We start from the raw sequence: 23,115 nt of genomic DNA on the forward strand, positions 1-23,115 counted from the left end.
ATCGCTCCGTCAAATGACGGAGTGATCACTTGTAAACAAACCGGTGTCATGTTATGACACTGGTTCCTCCCACCCCTCTCTGTACCGATCGGTACAGCGGAGGGGGAAGAGATCGGTGTCAGCAGCGCTGTGGGCTGCATCTGCAGTGCCCACATCTCTGCTCACCGAAATTTAACCCCTCAATTCCCTGCCAATACTCTGCAATGCCCGCTAATACTCTGCAATGCCCTGCAGTACCAGCCAATACTCTGCAGTACAATTCCAGCCAATACTCTGCAATACCCTGCCATAAATTGCCATACCCGGTGATACCCAGCCATAGACATACCCCCCCCCCCCCCCCGCCGCCCTCCGATGCTTCTACCGACTCGCCAATACGATCAAAGCCAGAATCTTTTTTATTTTTTTTATTTTTTATATCAGGCTTCCCAGCCTAGAGGTAAGATGTGGGGTCTTATTGACCCCATATCTCACTGTAAAGAGAACCTGTCATGCCATATTCCTATTACAAGGGATGTTTGCATTCCTTGTAATAGGAATAAAAGTGATCAAAAAAAAATTTTGGGGGGGAAAAAAATGTCAAACTAAAATAAAAGTAAAATAAACAATAAGAAAAACTTTTTTTTTTTAAAGCCCCCCCCGTCCCCATGTGCTCGCATGCAGAAGCAAACGCATACGTAAGTCCCACCCACATATGAAACCGGTGTTCAAACCACACATGTGAGGTATCGCTGTGAACGTTAGAGCGAGAGCAATAATTCTTGCCCTAGACCTCCTCTGTAACTCAAAACATGTAACCAGTAAAAAAATTTTAAAGAGTCGCCTATGTGGATTTTTAAGTAGCGACGTTTGGCGCCATTCCACGAGCGTGTACAATTTTGAAGAGTGACATGTTGGGTATCTATTTACTCGGCGTAACTTCATCTTTCACATTATGTAAAAATTGGGCTAACTTTACTGTGTTTTTTTCCAAGAAAAAAGCATTCGAAAAATTGCTGCGCAAATACCGTGCGAGATAAAAAGTTGCAACAACCACCATTGTATTCTCCATGTTGTTTGCTTAAAAAAACATATATAATATTTTGTGAGTCTATGTAATTTTCTAGCAAATAAATGATTTTTACATGTAGGAGAGAAATGTCAGAATTGGCCTGGATGCTCCAGAACGCCTGATGGCGCTCCCTGCATGTTGGGCCTCTGTATGTGGCCACACTGTGTAAAAGTCTCACACATGTGGTATCGCCGTACTCGGGAGTAATAGCAGAATGTGTTTTGGGGTGTAATTTGTGGTATGCATATGCTGTGTGTGAGAAATAAACTGATAATATGACAATTTTGTGAAAAAAAAAGTAAAAAAAAATCTTGATTTTGCAAAGAATTGTGGGAAAAAAGGACAACTTCAAAAAACTCATCATGCCTCTTACTAAATACCTTGGAATGTCTTCTTTCCAAAAAGGGGTCATTTGGGGGGTATTTGTACTTTTCTGCCATGTTAGGGTCTCAAGAATTGAAATAGGCCGTCAGTACTTCAGGTGTGATCAATTTTCAGATATTGCCACCATAGCTTGTGGACTCTAACTTTCACAAAGACCAAATAATATCCACCAATTTGTACTTATTTTTCCCAAAGATATGTAGTAGTATAAATTTTGGCCAAAATTTATGAAGAAAAATTAATAATCTGCTAAATTTTATAACAAAAACAAAGAAAAATTCATCTTTTTACTGAAGACTTTTCGGTCTTTTTTTTCTTTTATAGCACAAAAAATAAAAAACCTAGCGGTGATTAAATACCACCAAAAGAAAGCTCTATCTGTGTGAAAAAAAGGACAAAAATTTCATATAGGTCCAGTGTTGCATGACAGTAATTGTCATTCAAAATGTGAGAGCTGAAAATTGGTCTGGTTATTAAGGGTGTTTAAGTGCCCAGTGGTCGTGGTTAAAGATGAATTCCAGGTGTGGATTATTTTTTTATTTTTTTAATACATTGGTCCAAGCTGTGCCAATGTAACTGTCTTTACCATACATGGCCAATGCCCCTGGAAGCTGTAAATCACTGAAATACACACTGCTACTATATTGATCCCCACTTGCTTCTTGGTCCCATGCTGAACTGGTGGTCTGCTGAATTCTGAACACAGAAGGTTGACAATTTAGCATGGGTGACAAGAAAGCTTTATATTTTTTTAGGGCTATGGAAATTAAAGATGAATTCCTCGCTTAATTTTTTTTGATCGATCAAAATCCCTTTGATTGGTACTCGCCTCTCCGCCGACTTCCGGGTCTTCAGGGAATTCCGTCGGAGATCCGGTGACGTCGCAGATATCAACGTCACTGGACTCCTTCCCCAAGCGAAGGGAACGGGGAGGAGTCCGTGATGTTGAAGTTCTGATTGAACATAAGTACGGGGGAGGAGCTACGCATGACGTCACCCGCTGCTGCCCTACGGAACTAATACTTTGTCGGATTTACATGCTGTGTTTTTATCATCTTTGTGTGAGTAGTTTGTGTTTGAAAACACAAAAATGTAATCTTATGCTTAGAGGAAGTAAAGGCAAAATATATATTTTTTTAAAAGCATACCCTGTAAGGCAAAGGCATAATGAGCTAGTATGCATAGCATACTAGCTCATTATGAAAAACTTACCTGAGAATGAAGCCCCCGAAGCGGTCCTCCGTCTTCCTCTTAGCCGCTGCCATGGATCCCGGATCGACTTCCGGGTCTCGCGGTTCCGGCGCTGTGATTCGCCGGAGCCACGATTACATCACTCCCGCGCATGCGCATGGGAACTGACACACGTGGCGTATCGCCGCAAACTGCGGCCTGCCCGCCGCTGTCTACGGCGCATGCGCCGTAGACAGCGGTGGCTGTCTTCGGGTAAATATCTCCTAAACCGTATAGGTTTAGGAGATATTTCTTGGACCTACAGGTAAGCCTTAATCTAGGCTTACCTGTAGGTCAAAGTTGGTTATAAGGGTTTACAACCACTTTAAGTGATGGGCACTTAGATGATCTTTTCTTTCTACCCATGACCTGGCGTCCTTGCTGAGATCTAAGGAGACGTGAGAGAAGTTCATGATCCATGTTAACCCTTTTGATACCCGCTTGCATGACCACCTGTTTGCACAGGGGTCCATGCCATAAGGTGAGAGTCATTAGTTAGACCGGAGGTGGAGGGATTGTTGCACTACTGTGGAAAAAAAATTACTTGCGTCAGTGCTACAGTTTGAATTTAAAACATATTTGTGTGAACTGTGAAGTTAAGTCATGGATTGTGGAAACTAGTGTCGGGTGATTGTATATAGTGTATACCACATTTACCACTGACTAATGAAAAGTTGCAATGCAAGGAGATCAGCTAAAAGTAGTTGGATCTGTATGTGCGTTATAATCGAAATTAGTCGATTAATCGATAAAAAAAAAAAAGATTAATCAAACACGAAAATTTTAATCAGCAACAGCCCTGTATTTTTTTTAATAAATGCAAAACATTCTCTGATTGGATGAGGTAGAGAGGCAGGGCATGACGTCGCTAAATAAATTTATGGTGCACATATAGAGTAAAAAACTAAGTAGAGTGGAGAAAACTAAATTACACCTAGGATAAAGAAGTTCTTTAACCACTTGCCGACCGCCTAACGCCGATGTACGTCGGCAGAATGGCACGGGCAGGCATAAGCACGTACATGTACGTGATTTGCCTCCCGCGGGTCGGGGGCCCGATCGGGCCCCCGCCCGGTGCCTGCGGCGGTCGGTTTTCGTTCGGGAGCGATCCCGGACGAGGGGACGGCCATTCATTCATGGCCACCCCCTCGCGATCGCTCCCGACGAATAGAAATCCCCGGTGACATCACTTCCTCTCCTGTAATGTAAACACAGGAGAGGAAGTGATGTATTCTCTCCTCCGTGTCGGTATTTTTCGTTCCGACACGGAGGAGAGCGGATCAGTGAGTTGCACCAACACATCCCACACACAGTAGAACATGCCAGGCACACTCACACCCCCCCTTTACCCCCCGATCACCCCCCCAATTACCCCTGCCCCCCAGTCACAGTGACACCAATGTCATTTTTTTTTTTTTTTTTTTTTTTTTGCATTGGTGTCATTTGTGACTGTAATAACTGTTAGGGCAGTTAGAGTTAGCCCCCTTTAGTTCTAATGTACCCCCCTAACCCCCCCAATAAAGGTTTAACCCCGTGATCACCCCCCGTCGCCAGTGTCACTAAGGCTGGGTTCACATTGCAGCGGTTTATGAGAACGAATGTGATTCGCACCGCACTGCAGTGCAAATCACATCCGATCTCTGTGCGATTCGAGTTCAGCCATTCGCCGCACCCGCCGCACCCGCCACACCCGCCGCACCCGCCGCAAATTCGCACGGGACCCTTTTTTTGGCCCGCAGCAGAATCGGATCGCATGGGTGTTCACACCATGCGATCCGAGTTTGCAGATCGCACTGCGATATGCGAACTGATCTGGGGGTGTCAGTAACATTTCACTGACACTCCCAGCAGTTCGCATAGGGCAGTGTGAACTGCCGCCGGGAGGCATGCGATGCGGGAACCCGCCGCGGATTCGCGGCGTTTCCGCATCGCTCCAGTGTGAACCCAGCCTAATAAGCGATCATTTTTCTGATCGCCGTATTAGTGTCCCAGGTGACGCTAGTTAGGCAGGTAGGTATTTAGGTTCGCCGCAGCTTTTTATAGCGCCAGGGACCCCCATATACTACCGCATAAAGCCCCCTGATTGCCCCCTAGTTAACCCTTTCACCAGTGATCACCATATAACTGTTACAGGTGACGCTGGTTGGTTAGTTATTTTTTTATAGTTTCAGGGCACCCGCCATTTATTACCTAATAAAGGTTTAACCCCCTGATCACCCGGCGGGTGTCATTTGTGACTAATAACTGTTAGGGCAGTTAGGGTTAGCCCCCTTTAGTTCTAAGGTACCCCCCTAACCCCCCCAATAAAGGTTTAACCCCGTGATCACCCCCCGTCGCCAGTGTCACTAAGGCTGGGTTCAGATTGCAGCGGTTTGAGAACGGATGTGATTCGCACTGCAGTGCAAATCACATCCGATCTCTGTGCGATTCGAGTTCAGCCATTCGCCGCACCCGCCACACCCGCCGCACCCGCCGCAAATTCGCACGGGACCCTTTTTTTGGCCCGCAGCAGAATCGGATCGCATGGGTGTTCACACCATGCGATCCGAGTTTGCAGATCGCACTGCGATATGCGAACTGATCTGGGGGTGTCAGTAACATTTCACTGACACTCCCAGCAGTTCGCATAGGGCAGTGTGAACTGCCGCCGGGAGGCATGCGATGCGGGAACCCGCCGCGCATTCGTGGCGTTCCCGCATCGCTCCAGTGTGAACCCAGCCTAATAAGCGATCGTTTTTCTGATCGCTGTATTAGTGTCACAGGTGACGCTAGTTAGGCAAGTAGGTATTTAGGTTCGCCGCAGCTTTTTATAGCGCCAGGGACCCCCATATACTACCGCATAAAGCCCCCTGATTGCCCCCTAGTTAACCCTTTCACCAGTGATCACCATATAACTGTTACAGGTGACGCTGGTTGGTTAGTTATTTTTTTATAGTTTCAGGGCACCCGCCATTTATTACCTAGTCTCACTAGTGTACCCCTAAATTTAGGGGTGTCTACTTTCCAAAATGGGGTCATTTGGGGGGGGTTTGTGCCATCTTGGCATTTTATGGCCTTCAAAACTGTAACGCCCTTAGAAAGCCTGAAGGCGGTGCTTGGTTTTCGGGGCCCCGTACGCGGCTAGGCTCCCAAAAAGTCCCACATATGTGGTATCCCCGTACTCAGGAGAAGCAGCAGAATTTATTTTGGGGTGTCATTTCACATATGCCCATGGCATGCGTGAGCAATATATCATTTAGTGACAACTTTGTGAAAAAAAAAAAAAAAAAAAAAAGTTTGTAATTTTCCCGCAACTTGTGGCAAAATATAAAATATTCCATGGACTCAACATGCCTCTCAGCAAATAGCTTGGGGTGTCTACTTTCTAAAATGGGGTCATTTGTGGGGGTTTTGTGCCATCTTGGCATTTTATGGCCTTCAAAACTGTAATAGGTAGTGAGGAGTGAAGTCAAATATTTACGCCCTTAGAAAGCCTGAAGGCGGTGCTTGGTTTTCGGGGCCCCGTACGCGGCTAGGCTCCCAAAAAGTCCCACATATGTGGTATCCCCGTACTCAGGAGAAGCAGCAGAATTTATTTTGGGGTGTCATTTCACATATGCCCATGGCATGTGTGAGCAATATATCATTTAGTGACAACTTTGTGAAAAAAAAAAAAAAAAAAAAAAAGTTTGTAATTTTCCCGCAACTTGTGGCAAAATATAAAATATTCCATGAACTCAACATGCCTCTCAGCAAATAGCTTGGGGTGTCTACTTTCTAAAATGGGGTCATTTGTGGGGGTTTTGTGCCATCTTGGCATTTTATGGCCTTCAAAACTGTAATAGGTAGTGAGAAGTGAACTCAAAAATTTACGCCCTTAGAAAGCCTGAAGGCGGTGCTTGGTTTTCGGGGCCCCGTACGCGGCTAGGCTCCCAAAAAGTCCCACATATGTGGTATCCCCGTACTCAGGAGAAGCAGCAGAATTTATTTTGGGGTGTCATTTCACATACGCCCATAGCATGTGTGAGCAATATATCATTTAGTGACAACTTTGTGTAAAAAAAAAAAAAAAATTTTTTTTTTGTCATTATTCAATCGCTTGAGGCAAAAAAATAAAATATTCAATGGGCTCAACATGCCTCTTATCAATTTCCTTAGGGGGTCTACTTTCCAAAATGGGGTCATTTGGGGGGGTTTTGTACTGCCCTGCCATTTTAGCACCTCAAGAAATGAGATAGGCAGTCGTAAACTAAAAGCTGCGTAAATTCCAGAAAACGTACCTTAGTTTGTAGATGTGACAACTTTTGCGCAAACCAATAAATATACAATTATTGACTTTTTTTTTACCAAAGACATGTGGCTGAATACATTTTGGCCTAAATGTATGACTAAAATTGAGTTTATTGGATTTTTCTAATAACAAAAAGTAGAAAATATCATTTTTTTTCAAAATTTGCGGTCTTTTTACGTTTATATCGCAAAAAATAAAAATCGCAGAGGCAATCAAATACCATCAAAAGAAAGCTCTATTTGTGGGAAGAAAAGGACGCAAATTTTGTTTGGGTACAACATTGCATGACCGCGCAATTACCAGTTAAAGCAGCGCAGTGCCAAAGTGTAAAAAGACCTCTGGTCATTTACCAGCAAAATGGTCCGGTCTGAAAGTGGTTAAAGAGTCGTACTAAATTTTTTTTTGGGTGGGCAGCAACATGAGCAGACACCAATGTCCATGTTACATTTGACTGTCGTGCGTTTACAGATGTTTACCTTTGCTATAGATGTTCTTCGGCACCAGTGGCGGCTGGTGACGTTTTAGGATGGGGGGACGCCAGACCCCGTCCTTCCTTTTTGACCCCTCACACTTTTCATAAGCCCCACCCTTATATAATCCACCCACTCCGTCCCCTGTATTCCAATTGCTTCCACCCATAGTGTTAGGAGTATTCAGCCTCACGGATCAGGGTATAAAGCTCAGGGTATATAAAGCTTAGCCTCAAAGTGTAGTAACTATCGCAGTAATGACCAATCTGTGTTTGGTCAGGAATATAATGAAATTTGGCTATATTTGAGTTATTTTAGTGTTTAAGATTGTCAGGATTTGAGCTATGTGTCACTGCTAAGCAGAAAACTAAACTTTTCTATTTGTGTTCTAGTTGGATAATGCAGATGAACAAGCAGCCCAGATTCGACGAGAACTTGATGGACGTTTACAAGTTGCAGAACAAATGGCGAAGGTAAATGGACACATACTGTAGTTATTCTTTGTCAGGAGTGCTTTGAATGATTTCTCAAGAAAGAAAAATAAAAACTATTTCCAAACTTGAAACAAATATATCAACATTCAATCTATGGAAGTTGGTTACAAACCTAAAAAATTGATACAAAAAATAAGATAAAACCATAAGTTTCCTTTCACTCTTAATGCTTGTCTTTAACTGCATTAAAGTCAAACAAGGCTCTAAGAAGGTTATTAGCTTTGCTGAAGGCATTGGAGAGAAAAATAGAGGAGGGTCATGCATTAGTGATGGCAGTGAAGGACAGGTGCAGTACAGTAGGCAGCAGTATGGGGTAAAACGGGGATGGTGCTGGTGGCAGATTAGAGGAACAGTGCAGGAGAAAAGAAGGCGGTTCAAATGGACTAGGAGCAGTACAGGGAGCTCCCAAATGTGGTTAAAGGAGCAGTAAAGAGAGGCACCAGAGGAATGTGAGGGGAGCAGTATTGAGGTGTGCTCAAAGCTGTCAAGAGGAGAGCAGTACAGGTAACACCTGAAGGCAAAGAGAAGCAAAAAGGGAAGGTGTGTTGGAAGTGAATGAGTGTAGCTGGAGGATGAGGCAGTACATAGGGAATTGGACAAGAGCAGAATGGGGCCGCACAAATATACAATACTTTCCATTTTCAGATGATGGATTGAACAGTGCTCCTTGAGATGTGCAAAGCTTGGGATATTTTTTTATAACCTAACCCTGCTTTAAACTTCTCCACAACTTTATCCCTGACCTGTCTGATGTGTTCCTTGGTCTTCATTATGCTGTTTTTTCACTAAGGTTCTCTAACAAACCTCTGAGAGCTTCGCAGAACTGTAGTTATACTGAGATTAAATTTATATACAGGTGGATGCTATTTATTAATTGGGTTACTTCTGAAAGCAATTGGTTCCACTAGATTCATAGTGTATCCGAGTGAAGGGGGCTGAATACAAATGCATGCACACTTTTCAGATATTTTTTTGTAAAAAAACAATTTGAAATCCATTTATCATTTTTCTTCCACTTCACAATTATGTGCCACTTTATGTTGGTCTATCACATAAAATTATAAATTATATTAAGTTTCTTTATCGTACATCACATGACACAGAGCCACAGTAATAACTGTATGGGTTATATGGCACTTTCAGGGGATGGACACTGGCACACCACAAACAGGAAGTTAAATTCCCCATATAACCCCTCCCCTTACCTGGGGTACCTTAGTTTTTTCGCCAGTGTCTTAGGTGTAGGTCACGAGTAAAGATGTACTGTGCTGAGCTCCGCTCTGGTTTTACCTGTAATGCTTCTCTTTTTAGAGAGCTGGACCCTGGGATCCGGTATTTTTTTTTTTTTTTCCAGCCATATTCCTAGCGGGGTGCTTTTTACAGGCCCGGGCTGGGGCTCCCCCGACAAAAAGGGGTCCCCAGTCCCTGAAGGTGAAGATTGGGTCTATTACAACCGAACCCTGCAGCTGGATAAGGTAAGGGAGATTGAGGAATTTTCTTTTCTTGCATCAGGGGACACAGAGCCATAGTACTTACTATGTGGGTTATATGGCCACTGATAGGTGATGGACACTGGCACACTCTAAGGCAAGAAGTGTACTTCCTATATAATCCCTCCCACTACTGGGAGTCCTCAGTTTTTTTCACCAGTGTCTAAGGTGTTGGTCACAAATAAAGATGTGCTGTGCTCCTCTGGAAGCAATCCTTGCTGAAGCTAGCCATGCTGACCGGATCCGTTCAGATGTCCTTTTCATGGGCTAAAGGAATGTTACCCGGGCCTCGTGTCCGAAGAAACAAGGTTTTGCTTGTGAATGCTTCTCTTTTTTTTTTTTTTTTTTTTTTAGAGAGCTGCCCCCTGGTATCCAGTACTTTTTGGTAGTAAGGCCATACAGTTTTTACTGGCAGTGTGCTGTTGCAGGTCCACGATTGTGGGTGTACCCCTAGGTTCCCCTGTTCCTGAAGGTTTCGGAGCCCACCGTGAAGGGTGAAGATTGGGTTTATCTCAGATAACCCTGCTGTGAGGAAATCTAAGTGGAGATTTTCTTAAGAATGTCTCCTTTTGTGGTGTTGTCATGCCTATGTGTCACCACTGGGGGTTATATTGAGCACTCGCCGCCTGATGCTGGAAACAGCGCTTTGTCAGAAGCCTTTGTTTCTCCTCTCCTCCAGCCACAAGCAGATCCTCCGGTAAGAAAGGGGGGTCTGGTTCTCCTCCTGTGCCCCCAATGTTTTTGTTCCCCTTCAGGGGACTTATATGCCAAAAGCAGTTCTTTAAAAAAACAAAAAAAAAAAAAACACATGGCTGTTCAGCGGAGGATTTAACCCCCCGCCACCATGTCGGCTGTTTCATAAAGGCGCCTGAATCCGCTGCTCGTGTGGGAATACACTTTACTTTGAAAGGAGACGGGCAGTAATTAATGTCGGGGATTGGCTAATGGGGTCAGACGCCGGCCACACGTGGAGTAAGTTGTTGAAGCCCTGTGTAGATGCTGCTGGCAGTGGAGGGACACATGAGCAGGAGGTTGGCTGGATTCAGGTTTGGTGACACAGGCAATTCCCTTTGACACATTATACTTTACCAGGCTAGGTATTAATAGCAGCTAATAGTGCTGGACTAGAACACATTCTTTTGCTGGCAGTGCCTCTGCTTTGTGCTTCAGGCTATGAGTGGTAAAGGGACCAGGAACTCCTCTAAGGGTTCTAAAGGGTCAGTGGTTTCACAACAGACTAAATCCATTGCCATTTCCAAAAGAATGTCATACTCCTCTGATAGTGATGTGGCTGGTTAGATTGAGCAGTCAGGGGAAACTATTGTTGTAGCTGCACTAGACACTTCAGTCCCTGTATATATCACACAAGAAGTTTTTTTTCTTCTTCTACCATTTGTAATTTGGAAAAGAAGATTGATGCTATATCTCTCCATAGTGGGGTAAAACGTAGCAGATGCCCATCTAGTGCTCAGGACCCTCTTATTGAGGTGCAGGATGCTGGGGATCAGGTAGATCTTCCCAAAGATTTGGAAGATACTTATTTATCCTCTTCTGAGGTTACTAATATAGGAGTAGCATCACAAGACAGGATGCTTGTGCACTCTTACTAAATTGGTTTGTTCAACCCTTTTGCTGCCTGCAGCGCAGGCTCTTGAGGAACCCACCTCTGATTTGGGATCATTAAAACCTCCCCCATCTGGGGATGCTTTTCCTGTGCCATGGGGCATCAGCCTCTAGGCAGTCTCAACGGCCTCAACCATCAGGTTCGAGGAAAAGACACCAAGGGCAGCACCAGGGTCAGAAGAGATCTTGGGGCAGAAAGCCCACAAAGAATGCTAAAGCCTCCTTATAAAGGGGCGCCCCCGCTCGGTCGGGTGGGGGGGAAGGCTCCTACAATTCTCAAAGATCTGGCAGGAACAATGTCAAGACAGATGAGTGGCTTTTGCAGTTTCTCTAGGTTACAAACTAGAGTTCAGAGAGTTTCCGTCTCCTTGTTTTCTAAGGTCAGATGTTCCCAAAAATCCAGAGAAAAGTCTTTCTAGCTCTGGATCATCTATTATCCCAGTCGGTGATATCAGAGGTTCCCTTAGTGGAACAGGGCACAGGTTTTTATTCAAACCTTTTCACTGTTCCAAAACCAAACGGAGAGGTAAGACCCATTCTAGATCTGAAAGATATGAATCGGCACTTAAACATCCGATCTTTTCCCATGGAGTCAAGCCACGTGCCAATATTTCCTGCTCACCAGAAATTTCTGTGCTTCGAAAAATAAAATCATAGTTTTCAGTTTGTGGCCTTGCCATTCGATCTAGCCACAGCACCACGGGTGTTCTCAATAGTTCTGGCACCTCCTTTAGCCAGATTAAGGGCTCAAGGCATAACGGTCCTAGCCTATTTAGACAATCTACTTTTAATAGAACATTCAGTCTGAGGTCTAAACCAGAGTCACAGCTGTAAACTACCTGGAATCTCTAGGTTGGATACACAACCTAGAAAAATCCTCCTTAAAACCATCAAGGAGATTACAGGAACAAAAAGGTTCAGGCCTTGAATTTTCAAATACGCTTGGCTCCTGACATACGTCAGCGCCTAAATTGGTTATTTTCCCTTTTGGAGGTGGCTGGATATCAGTTTATACCAGTTTCCTGCATAGTGGTGACAACAGATGCCAGCCTTCTAGGCTGGGGAGCAGTCCTGAAAGAAGATTCTGTCCAGGGGAGATGGTCCAAGTAAGAGAGGACCTTGCCTATCAACATTTTGGTGATTCGGGCAGTATGTCTGGCCCTAAAGTCTTGGACGGTCAGACTAAGGGATTGTCCTGTCAGGATTCAGTCGACAATGCCACGGCTGTGGCTTACATCAATCACCAGAGGGGCACGAGAAGTCGTGCAGCCCAAAAAGAGGTGAATCATGTTCTAGCTTGGGCAGAACACAACATTCCTTGCCTGTCAGCAATATTCATTCCAGGAATAGAGAATTGGCAAGTAGACTACTTGAGTCGCCAACAATTATTTCTGGGGTAATGGTCTCTTCACCCCGACGTCTTCCTAGTGATATGTCAGAAATTGGGTTTTCCAGACGTGGACCTGTTCGTGTCCAGATTCAAGAACAAAGTCAACAACTCTGTGTGGAGACTGAGGGATGCGCTAGCATGCGCATCAGACGCATTAGTCTTCCCATAGGATCAGTTTTCACTGATCTTTGTGTTTCCTCCAGTTCTGCTACTTTCGCGTCTTCGCTGGATCAAGCAAGAACGAAAGGAGGTAATTCTGGTGGCCCAGAAGATCTTGGCTTGCTGAGATCATAAAGATGGCAGTAGGAGTCCCTTGGACTCTGCCATTATGACCAGACTGTCTCACACGTGGTCCAGTATTCCATCCTGCCTTACAGGCGCTAAATTTAACGGTTTGGCTATTGAGACCCACATTCTAAAGGATCGTGGGTGGTCTCCTTTGGTAGTTTCTACCTTGATTAATGCCAGGAAGCCAGCTTCCAGAATCGTTTACTATAGAGTCTGGAAAGCATACGTTTCTTGGTGTGGATCCAGGGGTTGGCATCCCAGGAAATATGTCATAGTTAGGATCCTTGATTTCCTGCAAATGGTATTAGAAATGAAGCTGGCCCTGAGTACTATCAAGGGCCAGATCTCGGCTTTGTCAGTATTTTTTCAACGGCCTCTTGCTTTCCACTCTCTGGTGCGTAGCTTTCTTCAGGGGGTAACGGGGATTAATCCCTCTATCAAGGCACCTTTAAATCCTTGGGATTAAAATTTGGTCTTATCGGCTTTGCAGAATCAGCCGTTTGAACCTTTTACGGGATATTCCCTTGGTTCTTTTGACTAGAAAGTTAATCTTTCTGGCTGCCATTTCTTCTGCTAGAATAGTATCTGAACTAGTGGCTTTTTTGAAAAGAGCCATATTTGATCATGTATAAGGATAAGGGGGTTTTACGTCCTCATCCTGATTTCCTACCAAAGGTGGTGACAGGTTTTAATTTAAACCAAGATGTTGTTCTTCTTTTCTTCCCAGAGCCCCTATCTAGGGAAGAGAATGCACTGCATTCCCTTGATGTAGTTAGAGCAATTAGTCTATTTAAAGGCGACCACTCAGGTTCGCAAAACAGATGTTTTGTTTGTGCTGCCAGAAGGTCCAAAAAGGGGACAGGCAGCATCAAAATCTACTATTTCCAATTGGATTTGTCAATTCATTATTCAGGCTTATGGCTTAAAGAAGAAAATTCCTCCTTTTTCATTCCTTCCTAGACCATTTTTCAGCTTTCGGAGCTCTCGCACTTTCAATGACAATTGCGCGGTCATGCTACGCTGTACCCAAATTTTTATCATTTTGTTTGCACAAATAGAGCTTTATTTTGGTGGTATTTATTCCCGACTCCTTTTTTTTTATTTTTTTTTTATTTTTTTTTGCGATATATATAAGCGAAAAAAATCGAATTTTGTCATAAATTTAAGCCAAAAATTATTCTGCTACATGTTTTTGGTAAAAAAGATTCCGTTAAGTGTATAATAATTGGTTTGTGTGATCACGGACATATGTACGCAAATGATCATGTACAGATGTGTGCAGATAATCATTGGGACATGTGAGTTTAGTGGGACATATATAGGGACAGTTGTTTTTATTTGGGGACATTGTGTGGGGACGTGTGTTTACACTAGACTGGTGATCAGTGAGTAAAAAGCTGTAAACAGCGACAACTTCCGTGTGAGTAGAGGAGAGCCGATTGCCTAGCAACTGGCTGTTTACATCACATGACTGCTGTGCTTGGGCACGGCTGTCATGTGATCAGGAGGGCCAATCACAGAGCCCTCCTGCCGTTTGGAGATGCGCCGTGTCCGGGTGACACGAGCGCATTGGGATTGCGCCGCTGTGCGTGCACGCGCAATCCCCCTCCTTCTGAAGGATGTTCCTGAACATCCACTCAGGAGAGGGCACCCAGGGAAGCTGTTAAAGCTCACTGAACCAGGGCGATTAGTGCCTCTTGGGCGGTGCATCATCAGGCCTCTGGCTCAGATCTGTAAGGCTGCAACTTGGTCTTCAGTACATACATTTACCAGATTTTATCAAATCGATGTTAAAGGTCATGAGGGTATAGCCTTTGGGCGCAGTGTACTGCAGGCTGCAGTATGAGTCCTCTGGCCTCCTTTTTGTCTCCCTTCACTTCACTTTAGTTGCTTTTGCTATGGGACATCCCACATAGTAAGTTCTATGGCTCTGTGTCCCCTGATGTAAGAAAAGAAAACAGGATTTTTAAAACAGCTTACTTGTAAAATCCTTTTCTTTGATGCACATCAGGGGACACAGAGATCCCTCCCTTCTTGGTATACACTTGTATTTCTTGGTTACAAAACTGAGGACTCCCAGTAGTGGAGGGGTTATATAGGGAGTACACTTCTTGCCTTAGGGCGTGCCAGTGTCCATCACCTATCAGTGGCCCTATAACCCACATAGTAAGTACTATGGCTCTGTGTCCCCTGATGTACATGATCAGGGGACACAGGTAAGCTGTTTTAAAAATCCTGTTTTTCTAATTCTTGTGTTTTTTTTTTTTTTTTTTCCTCCTTTAACCACTTCAGCCCCGTAACAATTTACCCCCTTCCTGACCAGAGCATTTTTTGAGATTCGCCCTTGCTTCGCTTTAACTGACAATTGCGCGGTCGTGCGATGTGGCTCCCAAACAAATTTGACTTCCTTTTTTTCCCACAAATAGCTTTTTTTTGGTGATATTTGATCACCTCTGCGGTTTTTATTTTTGCGCTATAAACAATTTTGGAAAAAAACAATGGGGTTTATTTACTAAAGGTAAATCCACTTTGCACTACAAGTGCACTTGGAAGTAAAGTCACTGTAGATCTGAGGGGGACATGCAAGGAAAATAAAAAAACAGCATTTTTGCTTGTAAATGATTGGATGATAAAATCAGCAGAGCGTTTTTTATTTTTTGTGCTCTAAACAAAAGTGTAAATTTTTGAAAAACAAATGCATTTTTTACATTTTGCTATAATATTCCCCAAAAATTATATAATAAAAACATTTTCCTCAGTTTAGGCAGATAAGTATCCTTCTACATATTTTTTTGTAAAACCACAAAGGGGCAGTGTAGGGGTTAAGTGTGTCCTGTGGAGTATTTCTAACTATGGGAGGGCGTGGCTATGTGTGACACGTCACTGATCTCTGCTCCCGATCAGAGGGAGCAGAAATCAGTGACACTGTCTCTAGGCAGAACAGGCAGATGCTTGTTTACTAGTATCTCTCCGTGAGGCGATCGTGGGTATTCCTGCAACGATAGAATCTGCAGGACCCGCGACCCGACTCGGAGCTTGCCGCGGGCATGCGCCTGCCGGCTGCCTCTTAAAGGGCAACATACAGGTATGTTAGTTTGCCTGTACGAGCCCTTCTGCCAATGTATATGGGCGTGAGGCGGTCGGCAAGCGGTTAAGTAAATGTTATCATGCCTATAGTCACCACCGGGGGCTGTCAAGAGCGTGTACCCGATTCCGTGCTTGTCAGTCTCGCTCTGTACAAGCTGCACACTTCCTCTGGCCCAGGCTCCAGGTAAATTTGTGGAAAAGGGGGGGGGGGTTTCTCCTAGGAATGCCCCCCCCCCACCTGCATAGCTTTCCTTCAGACAGAGGGAGCATGACATTAGACGGCGGTTCCCTTCAGTGGCTCTCCCTCCACCCCAGTCCTTCTCCATGCGGTCAGGATCGAAGCCCACTCACGCAGCAAAACGATCTATTTTAAAATAGGTGAGGGAGGGGGGGCGCAGTGGGTGGTCAGAGGAAGGGGGCGAGGCTTAGTGTTGTTGCCGCGCTTCATCGTCCATAATGCAGGCTGTATAGCTATAAAATGCACCTTTTTCAGGTGCATACAGCTAAATGAGGGACACAGTGCATGGGTGGCATGTGAGTGGGTGACAGGCATTCCCAGGCACATTTACTTAAAGCAACAGGCTGAGCTTCATAGCAGCGACAGTTGCTGGACTATTGCTCAGCAGTAGGTGCATTTTTTTGGTAGTACCTCTGCATTTGTGCTCAGCACTATGACCAGAGGAGGTGGTTCAAATGCCGCAAAGACCAAGGACACAAAGGGGGTCACCCTCAGGTCCTAAGGACCTTCCCTCTGCAACACCATCCCATTCTAAGGAGGCTGTTCAGAGAGTCATCAGGGTCTGGAATTGCTTCTGACACTTCAGCCCATGTCTGTATAACAGCAGATTTTCTCCTCGGCTATGAGTGTTTTAGAGGAAAGATCAGTGGCTTTAAAACGCATTCGGTCACCTTCTACCACCCAGGAACCTCAAACGGAGGAACTGGGGGAGGTGGAAGATGAATCCCCCCTCAGGGGACCGTGGACAGGCTGATGATTCCTTTTCTGAGGAACCAAGTGGGGAAGGACCTTCCTCAACTTCACATGCTGAGAAGTCCACGCCGCATTTAAGCTACCCTTAACGGAGTCGGTTGAAGAGCCCACTTCCTGTTTGGGTTCTCTAAAGCCTCTGCAAGCCTTGCGTGCCTTTCCTGTCCATTCATTACTAGAAAAGCTTATGTATTCTGAGTGGAATCATCCAGATAAGCATTTTTTTCCTTCTAAAAAGTTTTCAACGCTTTATCCTATGGAGGAAAAATTTACTGAGATGTTGAGTATACCAGCAATTGATGCTGCTATATCTGCTATAAAAAAAATGAATTGTCTGCTTGACAATGCACAAATTCTTAGGGATCCAACTGATAAAAAATTGGAATTGTTAGGAAAATTCTCCCTGGCAGGTTCAGTGACTCAACCTGCAGTAGCGGCAATTGGGGTATGTCAGTCCTTGAGAGACCATTTTAAATAAGTACTTAAGGTGTTCCCCGAATAGCAGGCCCAGGAACTATCTGAGCTAAGAGCAGTTTGTGCTTTGCGATTGATGCAATCTATTCTATTCTTCAAACCTCTCACCTTATGCTTGGGTTGGTACATATGCGTAGAATCTTACAGTTGAAAAGTTGGTCAGCCGAAGCGCCAGGCAAGAAGCTCCTAGCTGGTTTTCCTTTCTGCGAGCTGTTTGGAGAGGATTTGGACAAATATATCCAAAAATATCAAGTGGGAAAAGTACCCTTTAGCCAGTTAAGAGAGTAAATGTCCCTCATTTAAATGGGCTCTTTCTCCAGTGCCAGGGGCATCAGCCTCCAGGCAGTCATGACGGTCTCCACCATCAGGTTCAAGAGGTAAACCTCAGGGTCAACCCCAGGGACAAAAGTCCTGGGTGAGGAAACCCGCAAGACAGAATGCTAAAGCATCTTTGTGAATAGGCGCCCCCGCTCAAGTGGGGGGAAGACTTCTGCAGTTCTCAAAGGTCTGGCAGGAAGAATTTCAAGACAGATGGGTGGTCTCCACAATAGCTCTAGGGTACAAACTATATTTCCGAGAATTCACGTCTTCTCATTTCCTCAGGTCAAATGTCCCCAAAGATCCAGAGAAAAAAGTCTTTCTAGCGCTGGACCGACTTTTGTCACAAAAAGTGATCAGTGTTTCCCATGGAAGAGCAGGGCTCAGGGTTTTATTTAAACCTCTTCACAGTACCAAAACCAAATGGGGATATCAGACCCATTCTAGATCTCAAAGATTGAAACCGATTCCTGAAGATTCGCTCTTTTCGCATGGAATCAATCCGATCACTAGTCTCCATCCTACAAGGGAGAGAGCTTCTGGCATCAATCAACATCAAGGATGCATACCTACATGTACCTATTTTCCTCACTCACCAGAAGTATCTGCTTTTCGGAGTAGGACTTCATTTTCAGTTTGTAGCCTTGCCTTTCAGTCTAGCTACTGCACCTCAGGTGTTTACAAAACTTCTGGCCCTCCCTCTGGCCAGATTAAGGACTCAAGGTATAACAATAATGGCATACCTGGATGACCTGCTCTTAATAGAGCGGTCGGTAGTCAGCTTGGGCCAAAGCGTGGTCACCACAGTACCTGGAATACCTAGGTTGGGTCATCAACCTAGAGAAATCTTCTTTAAAGCCAGTAAGATTAGAGTACTTGGGTCTGGTCATAGATACAGCCCAGAAGGTGGTGGTTTTACCCCAGGCAAAGATCAGTGCCATAAAAGAGCTGGTCCAAGGGGTCAGGGCAAAGAAGGGTCCTTCCACTCGCCTTGGTATGAGGTTTGTTGGGGAACATGGTGGCTTCATTTGAAGCAGTTCCCTATGCTCCGTTTCATTCAAGACTGCTGCAAAACAGTATCCTATCAGCCTGGAACTAGAAGACTCGGGCACTAGATTTTCCAATGCGCTTGACGCCAAAAGTGCGCCAGAGCCTCAGTTGTTGGAAGATATCCCAGAATCTGCAGCCGGGGAAATCCTTCTTACCGGCTACCTGGAAGGTGGTAACAGATGCCAGCCTTTCAGGTTGGGGAGCAGTCCTGGATTAAGCGTCTATCCAAGGGAAATGGTCCAGAACTGAAAGGACCTTGCCCACCAACATTCTAGTGATTCTGGCAGCGCGTCTAGCACTAAGGGCCTGGACATTCAGGTTGCTGATTTCTTCTGTTAGGATTCAATCTGACAATGCCAGAGCAGTGGCTTATATCAATCGCCAAGGGGACACCAGAAGTCAGGCAGCCCAGGGAGAGTTAAACCATATCCTAATCTGGGCAGAAAAACATGTGCAGTGCACATCGGCAATCTTCATTCCAGGGGTAGAGAACTGGCAGGCAGACTACTTAAGTCACCAGCAGTTGTTCCCGGGGGAATGGTCCCTTGACCCTGACATCTTCCTGGCTATATGACAAAGATGGGGGATCCCGGATGTAGATCTGTTTACATCCAGGTTCAACAACAAAGTTGACAACTTTGTGTCAAGAACAAGGGATATACTCACATGTGGAACAGATGCGTTGGTGACCCCGTGGTATCAGTTCTCACTGATTTATGCATTCTGCTGCTACTTCGGCGACTTTGCAGGATCAAACCAAAAAAGGAAGTCCGTAGTTCTTGTGGCCCAGAAGATCTTGGTATGCAGAAATATTAAAGATGGTGATAGGGGCCCCACGGACCTTACCACCACATCCAGACCTGCTATCGCAGGGGCCAGTGTTTTATCCTACTTTACAAATGCTAAATTTAATGTCATTTATTAGAGTCTGCAACGCATATGTTTCTTGGTGTGAATCCAGGGATTGACATCCTAGAAAGTATGTCATAGGTAGAATTCTTGCCTCTTCAAATCAGGCTAGAGCTGAAACTGGCCTTGAGTACTATCCGTATTGTTTTTAGCATCTGCTTGCTTTGCATTCTTTGATCCAAAGCTTTATGCAGGGGGTAACGCGGCTTAATCCACCGGTTAGAGCACTCCTGTACCCTTGGGACTTGAGTTTAGTTCTGTCAGCATTACAGAAACAGCCTTTTGAGCTGATACATCATATTCCTTTGGTCCTTTTGACAAGGAAGCTAGTTTTTCTGGTAGCCGTTTCTTCTGGAAGGAAGGGTATCATAGTTGGTGGCTCTTTCTTGTAAAGAGACATATTTAATCGTTGACAAGGATAGAGTAGTATTGCGTCCCTATCCTAGCTTTCTGCCAAAGGTGGTTTCAGGTTTTCACCTAAACAGGATATTGTTTTACCTTCAATTTTTTCAGAACCCTGTTCTAAGGAAGAAAAGTCACTATGCTCTTTGGATGTAGTGAGAGCAATCAAGATCTATTTGAAGGTGACTGCTCAGATTCGAAAAACCGATGTTTTGTTCGGGTTTCCTGTAGGTCCTAGGAAAGGACAAGCAGCATCAAAATCCACTATTGCCAAATGGATTTGGCAGGTAATTAGTCAAGCTTATGGCTTGAAGAGGAAGGTTCCACCTTTTCAGGTCAAAGCGTACTCCACCAGGGCTGTTAGTGCTTCGTGAGTCCTGCATCACCAAGCCTCCATGGCTCAAATCTGCAAGGCCACAACCTGGTCTTCAGTTCATACATTGACCAGATTGTATCAGGTGGATGTAAGAAGGCATGAGAATATCGCCTTTGGGCGCAGTGTGCTGCAGGCAGCAGTATAGGTCCTCGGGTCTGATTGCACCCTATTTTTGTTTGTGTCCCCTCCCCTCAGGTGGCATTGCTCTGGGACATCCCATACAGTTATTACTATGGCTCTGTGTCCCGTGATGTATGATAAAGAAAATAGGCTATAACAGCTTACCTGTAAAATCCTTTTCTTGGCGTACATCATGGGACAGAGGTCCCTCCCCTCTTTCACGTGTATTGCTTTGCTACAATACTGAGGTACTCCCGGTAAGGGGATGGGTTATATGGGGAATTGAACTTCCTGTTTGCGGTGTGCCAGTGTCCATCACCTGAAGGTGCCATATAACCCATACAGTTATTACTGTGGCTCTGTGTCCCGTGATGTACTCCAAGAAAAGGATTTTACAGGTAAGCTGTTATAAAGATCCTATTTTTTGGTTGTAACGTGACAATGTGGAAAATTATGAATGCCTTTTAAGGCATTGTACATTTTTATAGTTTTTATTGAATCACTCTTGTTTCACCACTTTCCTATGTCACAGCAAGGTAGTGACACGAAACAATGCAGAATAGAGCATTATCTAACCAATAATGAGCCCCAGCTTAGTGGGTGTTTTCTCACCTTGGAGCTGCATTCAGAAGCTTAACAATAAAAGAAAAATGGCTGTCTGTGTGCATGAGGCCTGACAGTGATATTAGACTTGTAACAGCTTGGCATTGCTATGGAATTTGGAATATTTTGGTATGCTGTATAACTCGAAACGTTACAGTAAGGTGCCCTCCACTGAACCTATGTTTGACATAGTAGTGCATTCAATGAACACAAACTATTTACATGTCTCATTTCATATCCCAAAAATTTGAAGATGTTTCCTAATTTCTGGAGAGTGGGCAGAGCCATACATGAAGACAAGTTTGGTTCTAAAAAAGCTTTTCTGTTCTATGCACTGGCTCAGGGAGCTTTTTAGCCCACCTCACCATAACCTGTCATATTGTAGTTTCTCATCGGTCCCCAAGCCCTATTCTAAAGAAGCTGTTCTTTCTATGCACTAAAATTCCTTTAACAAACAAGCCTGAAACAGCTGAATGCGGATGGAATACGTAGCTCTATAATATTTTAAATTTGTGCTGTACATAAGTGTTTTTAGATGTACGTGCTGTTAGCTATGGAAAATAAAGAACTAATTTGTTTCTTTCCACAATCCTAATATAAGGAATAATCATAATTTTGGGGATCTATAATGGAATGCCACAAGAATTTTTCTCTAAGAAGGTTCTGTTGTGCTACGTATGGTTCAGTTGCATGGAAGCTAAAAATCACTTCAGGAAAACCCCATCATTGCACTAGTTTGGTAACCCATCGATCACGGACAGGTGATGGGTAGATTGCGTCCCATCCTTGCCCACCCATGGACTGCTCCTCCCACAAATGGCAGTGGTTCAGGGAAGCCAGCTGCGCTGCAAGATGGGAGACCAGGTGAGCACATGGGGGGGGGGGGGGGGTTGGGAGGCAGCAGAAGGAAGGGGAAATGGGACAGGAGGGAGGTGGGGAACCATTTACTAGAACTGATCTCCACTTTGCATTGCAGCAGATTTAAGATGGCTTCTGCTCCTCCTCCCACCTGTCCGCTATCAGCTGCCACAAGGAGGAACTACAGGGGAGTGGTTCCAGTAAATGCTGCCCCACCTGTCCAGATTTCCCTTCCTCCTGCTGTCCTATACACCTGTGTGCTCCCCTGGTATAGCCCCCACCCCCACTCGCAGCACTGTCGGCTCTGCTGTGCTGCTGTGGGGGATTGTTTCAGAATGAGGAGTGGGGAGAGGTTTGCCCCCTTAATGACGAGGCCATTTTTTGCAATACGGCACTGCATCAATATAAAGGACAATTGCACTGTCGTGCAAATCTGTACCCACACAAAATAGACGTCCTTTTTTTACCCACAAATAGAGCTGTCTTTTGGTGGAGTTTTATCACCTCTTTTATTTTTTATTTTTTTGCGTTCTAAACAGAGTGCCGATTTTGAATAAAATTATTTTTTTACTTTTTTCATCAGTTTAGGTTGATATATATTCTTCTACATATTTTTGGTTAAAGAAAATCGCAATAAGCGTATATTAATTGGTTTGCTCAGAAGTTATAGTGGCTACAAAATGGGGTATATATTTATGCCATTTTTTTAAATTTATTTTACTAGTAATGGCAGTGATCAGCGATTTTTAGCGGTACTTTTTTGTGACCATTGACATTTATACAGTGATCAGAGATGAAAATAGCCACTGATTACTGTATAAATGTCACTGGCTGGGTAGAAGTTAACACTAGAGGCAATCAAGGGGTTAAATGTGTTCCCTCATGTGTGTTCTAACTGTGGGAGGAGGAGACTGCCTGGAGGAGGAGACCGATCGCTGTTCCTAATCTTTAGGAACAGCAGATCTGTCTCGCCTCCCCGACTGAAAGGAGATCTGTCTGTTTACATTGATAGATCTCTGTTCTGTCTGTCAGGAGGGATCGTGGCTGGCCATGAGGAGGGCGATTAGCCCAGGGGAGCCAACCTGCTGCAGTGTAACTGCCACGGCTGGTCCTTAAGTGGTTAAGAGACCTGCTGGATTTAAAAAATAAATAATCCTCATACTCGCCTAGGTGGATGCAGCAACGGTCCCCTGTCGCCTCTTAGTGCATGGTCGTTGATTTCTCCGTTCTCAGTCTTCAA

General features: G+C 44.6%; 1 protein-coding gene across 13 annotated transcripts in view; it reads left to right on the forward strand.

The window, feature by feature from the left end:
* Positions 1 to 23,115, forward strand: part of CADPS2 (calcium dependent secretion activator 2) — an 852,012-nt gene that overhangs the window by 116,594 nt on the left and 712,303 nt on the right. For all 13 annotated transcript variants that reach the window (XM_077471987.1, XM_077471989.1, XM_077471994.1 and 10 more), the window contains exon 4: positions 7,798 to 7,878. In XM_077471987.1, coding sequence (XP_077328113.1) covers positions 7,798 to 7,878 — 81 coding nt within the window. The remainder of the gene's footprint in view (positions 1 to 7,797; positions 7,879 to 23,115) is intronic.

Source organism: Lithobates pipiens, unplaced genomic scaffold, assembly GCF_037356315.1.
Source record: "Lithobates pipiens isolate NorthernLeopardFrog02 unplaced genomic scaffold, aLitPip1_a1.2 Scaffold_8, whole genome shotgun sequence".
Taxonomy (NCBI): Eukaryota; Metazoa; Chordata; class Amphibia; order Anura; family Ranidae; genus Lithobates; species Lithobates pipiens.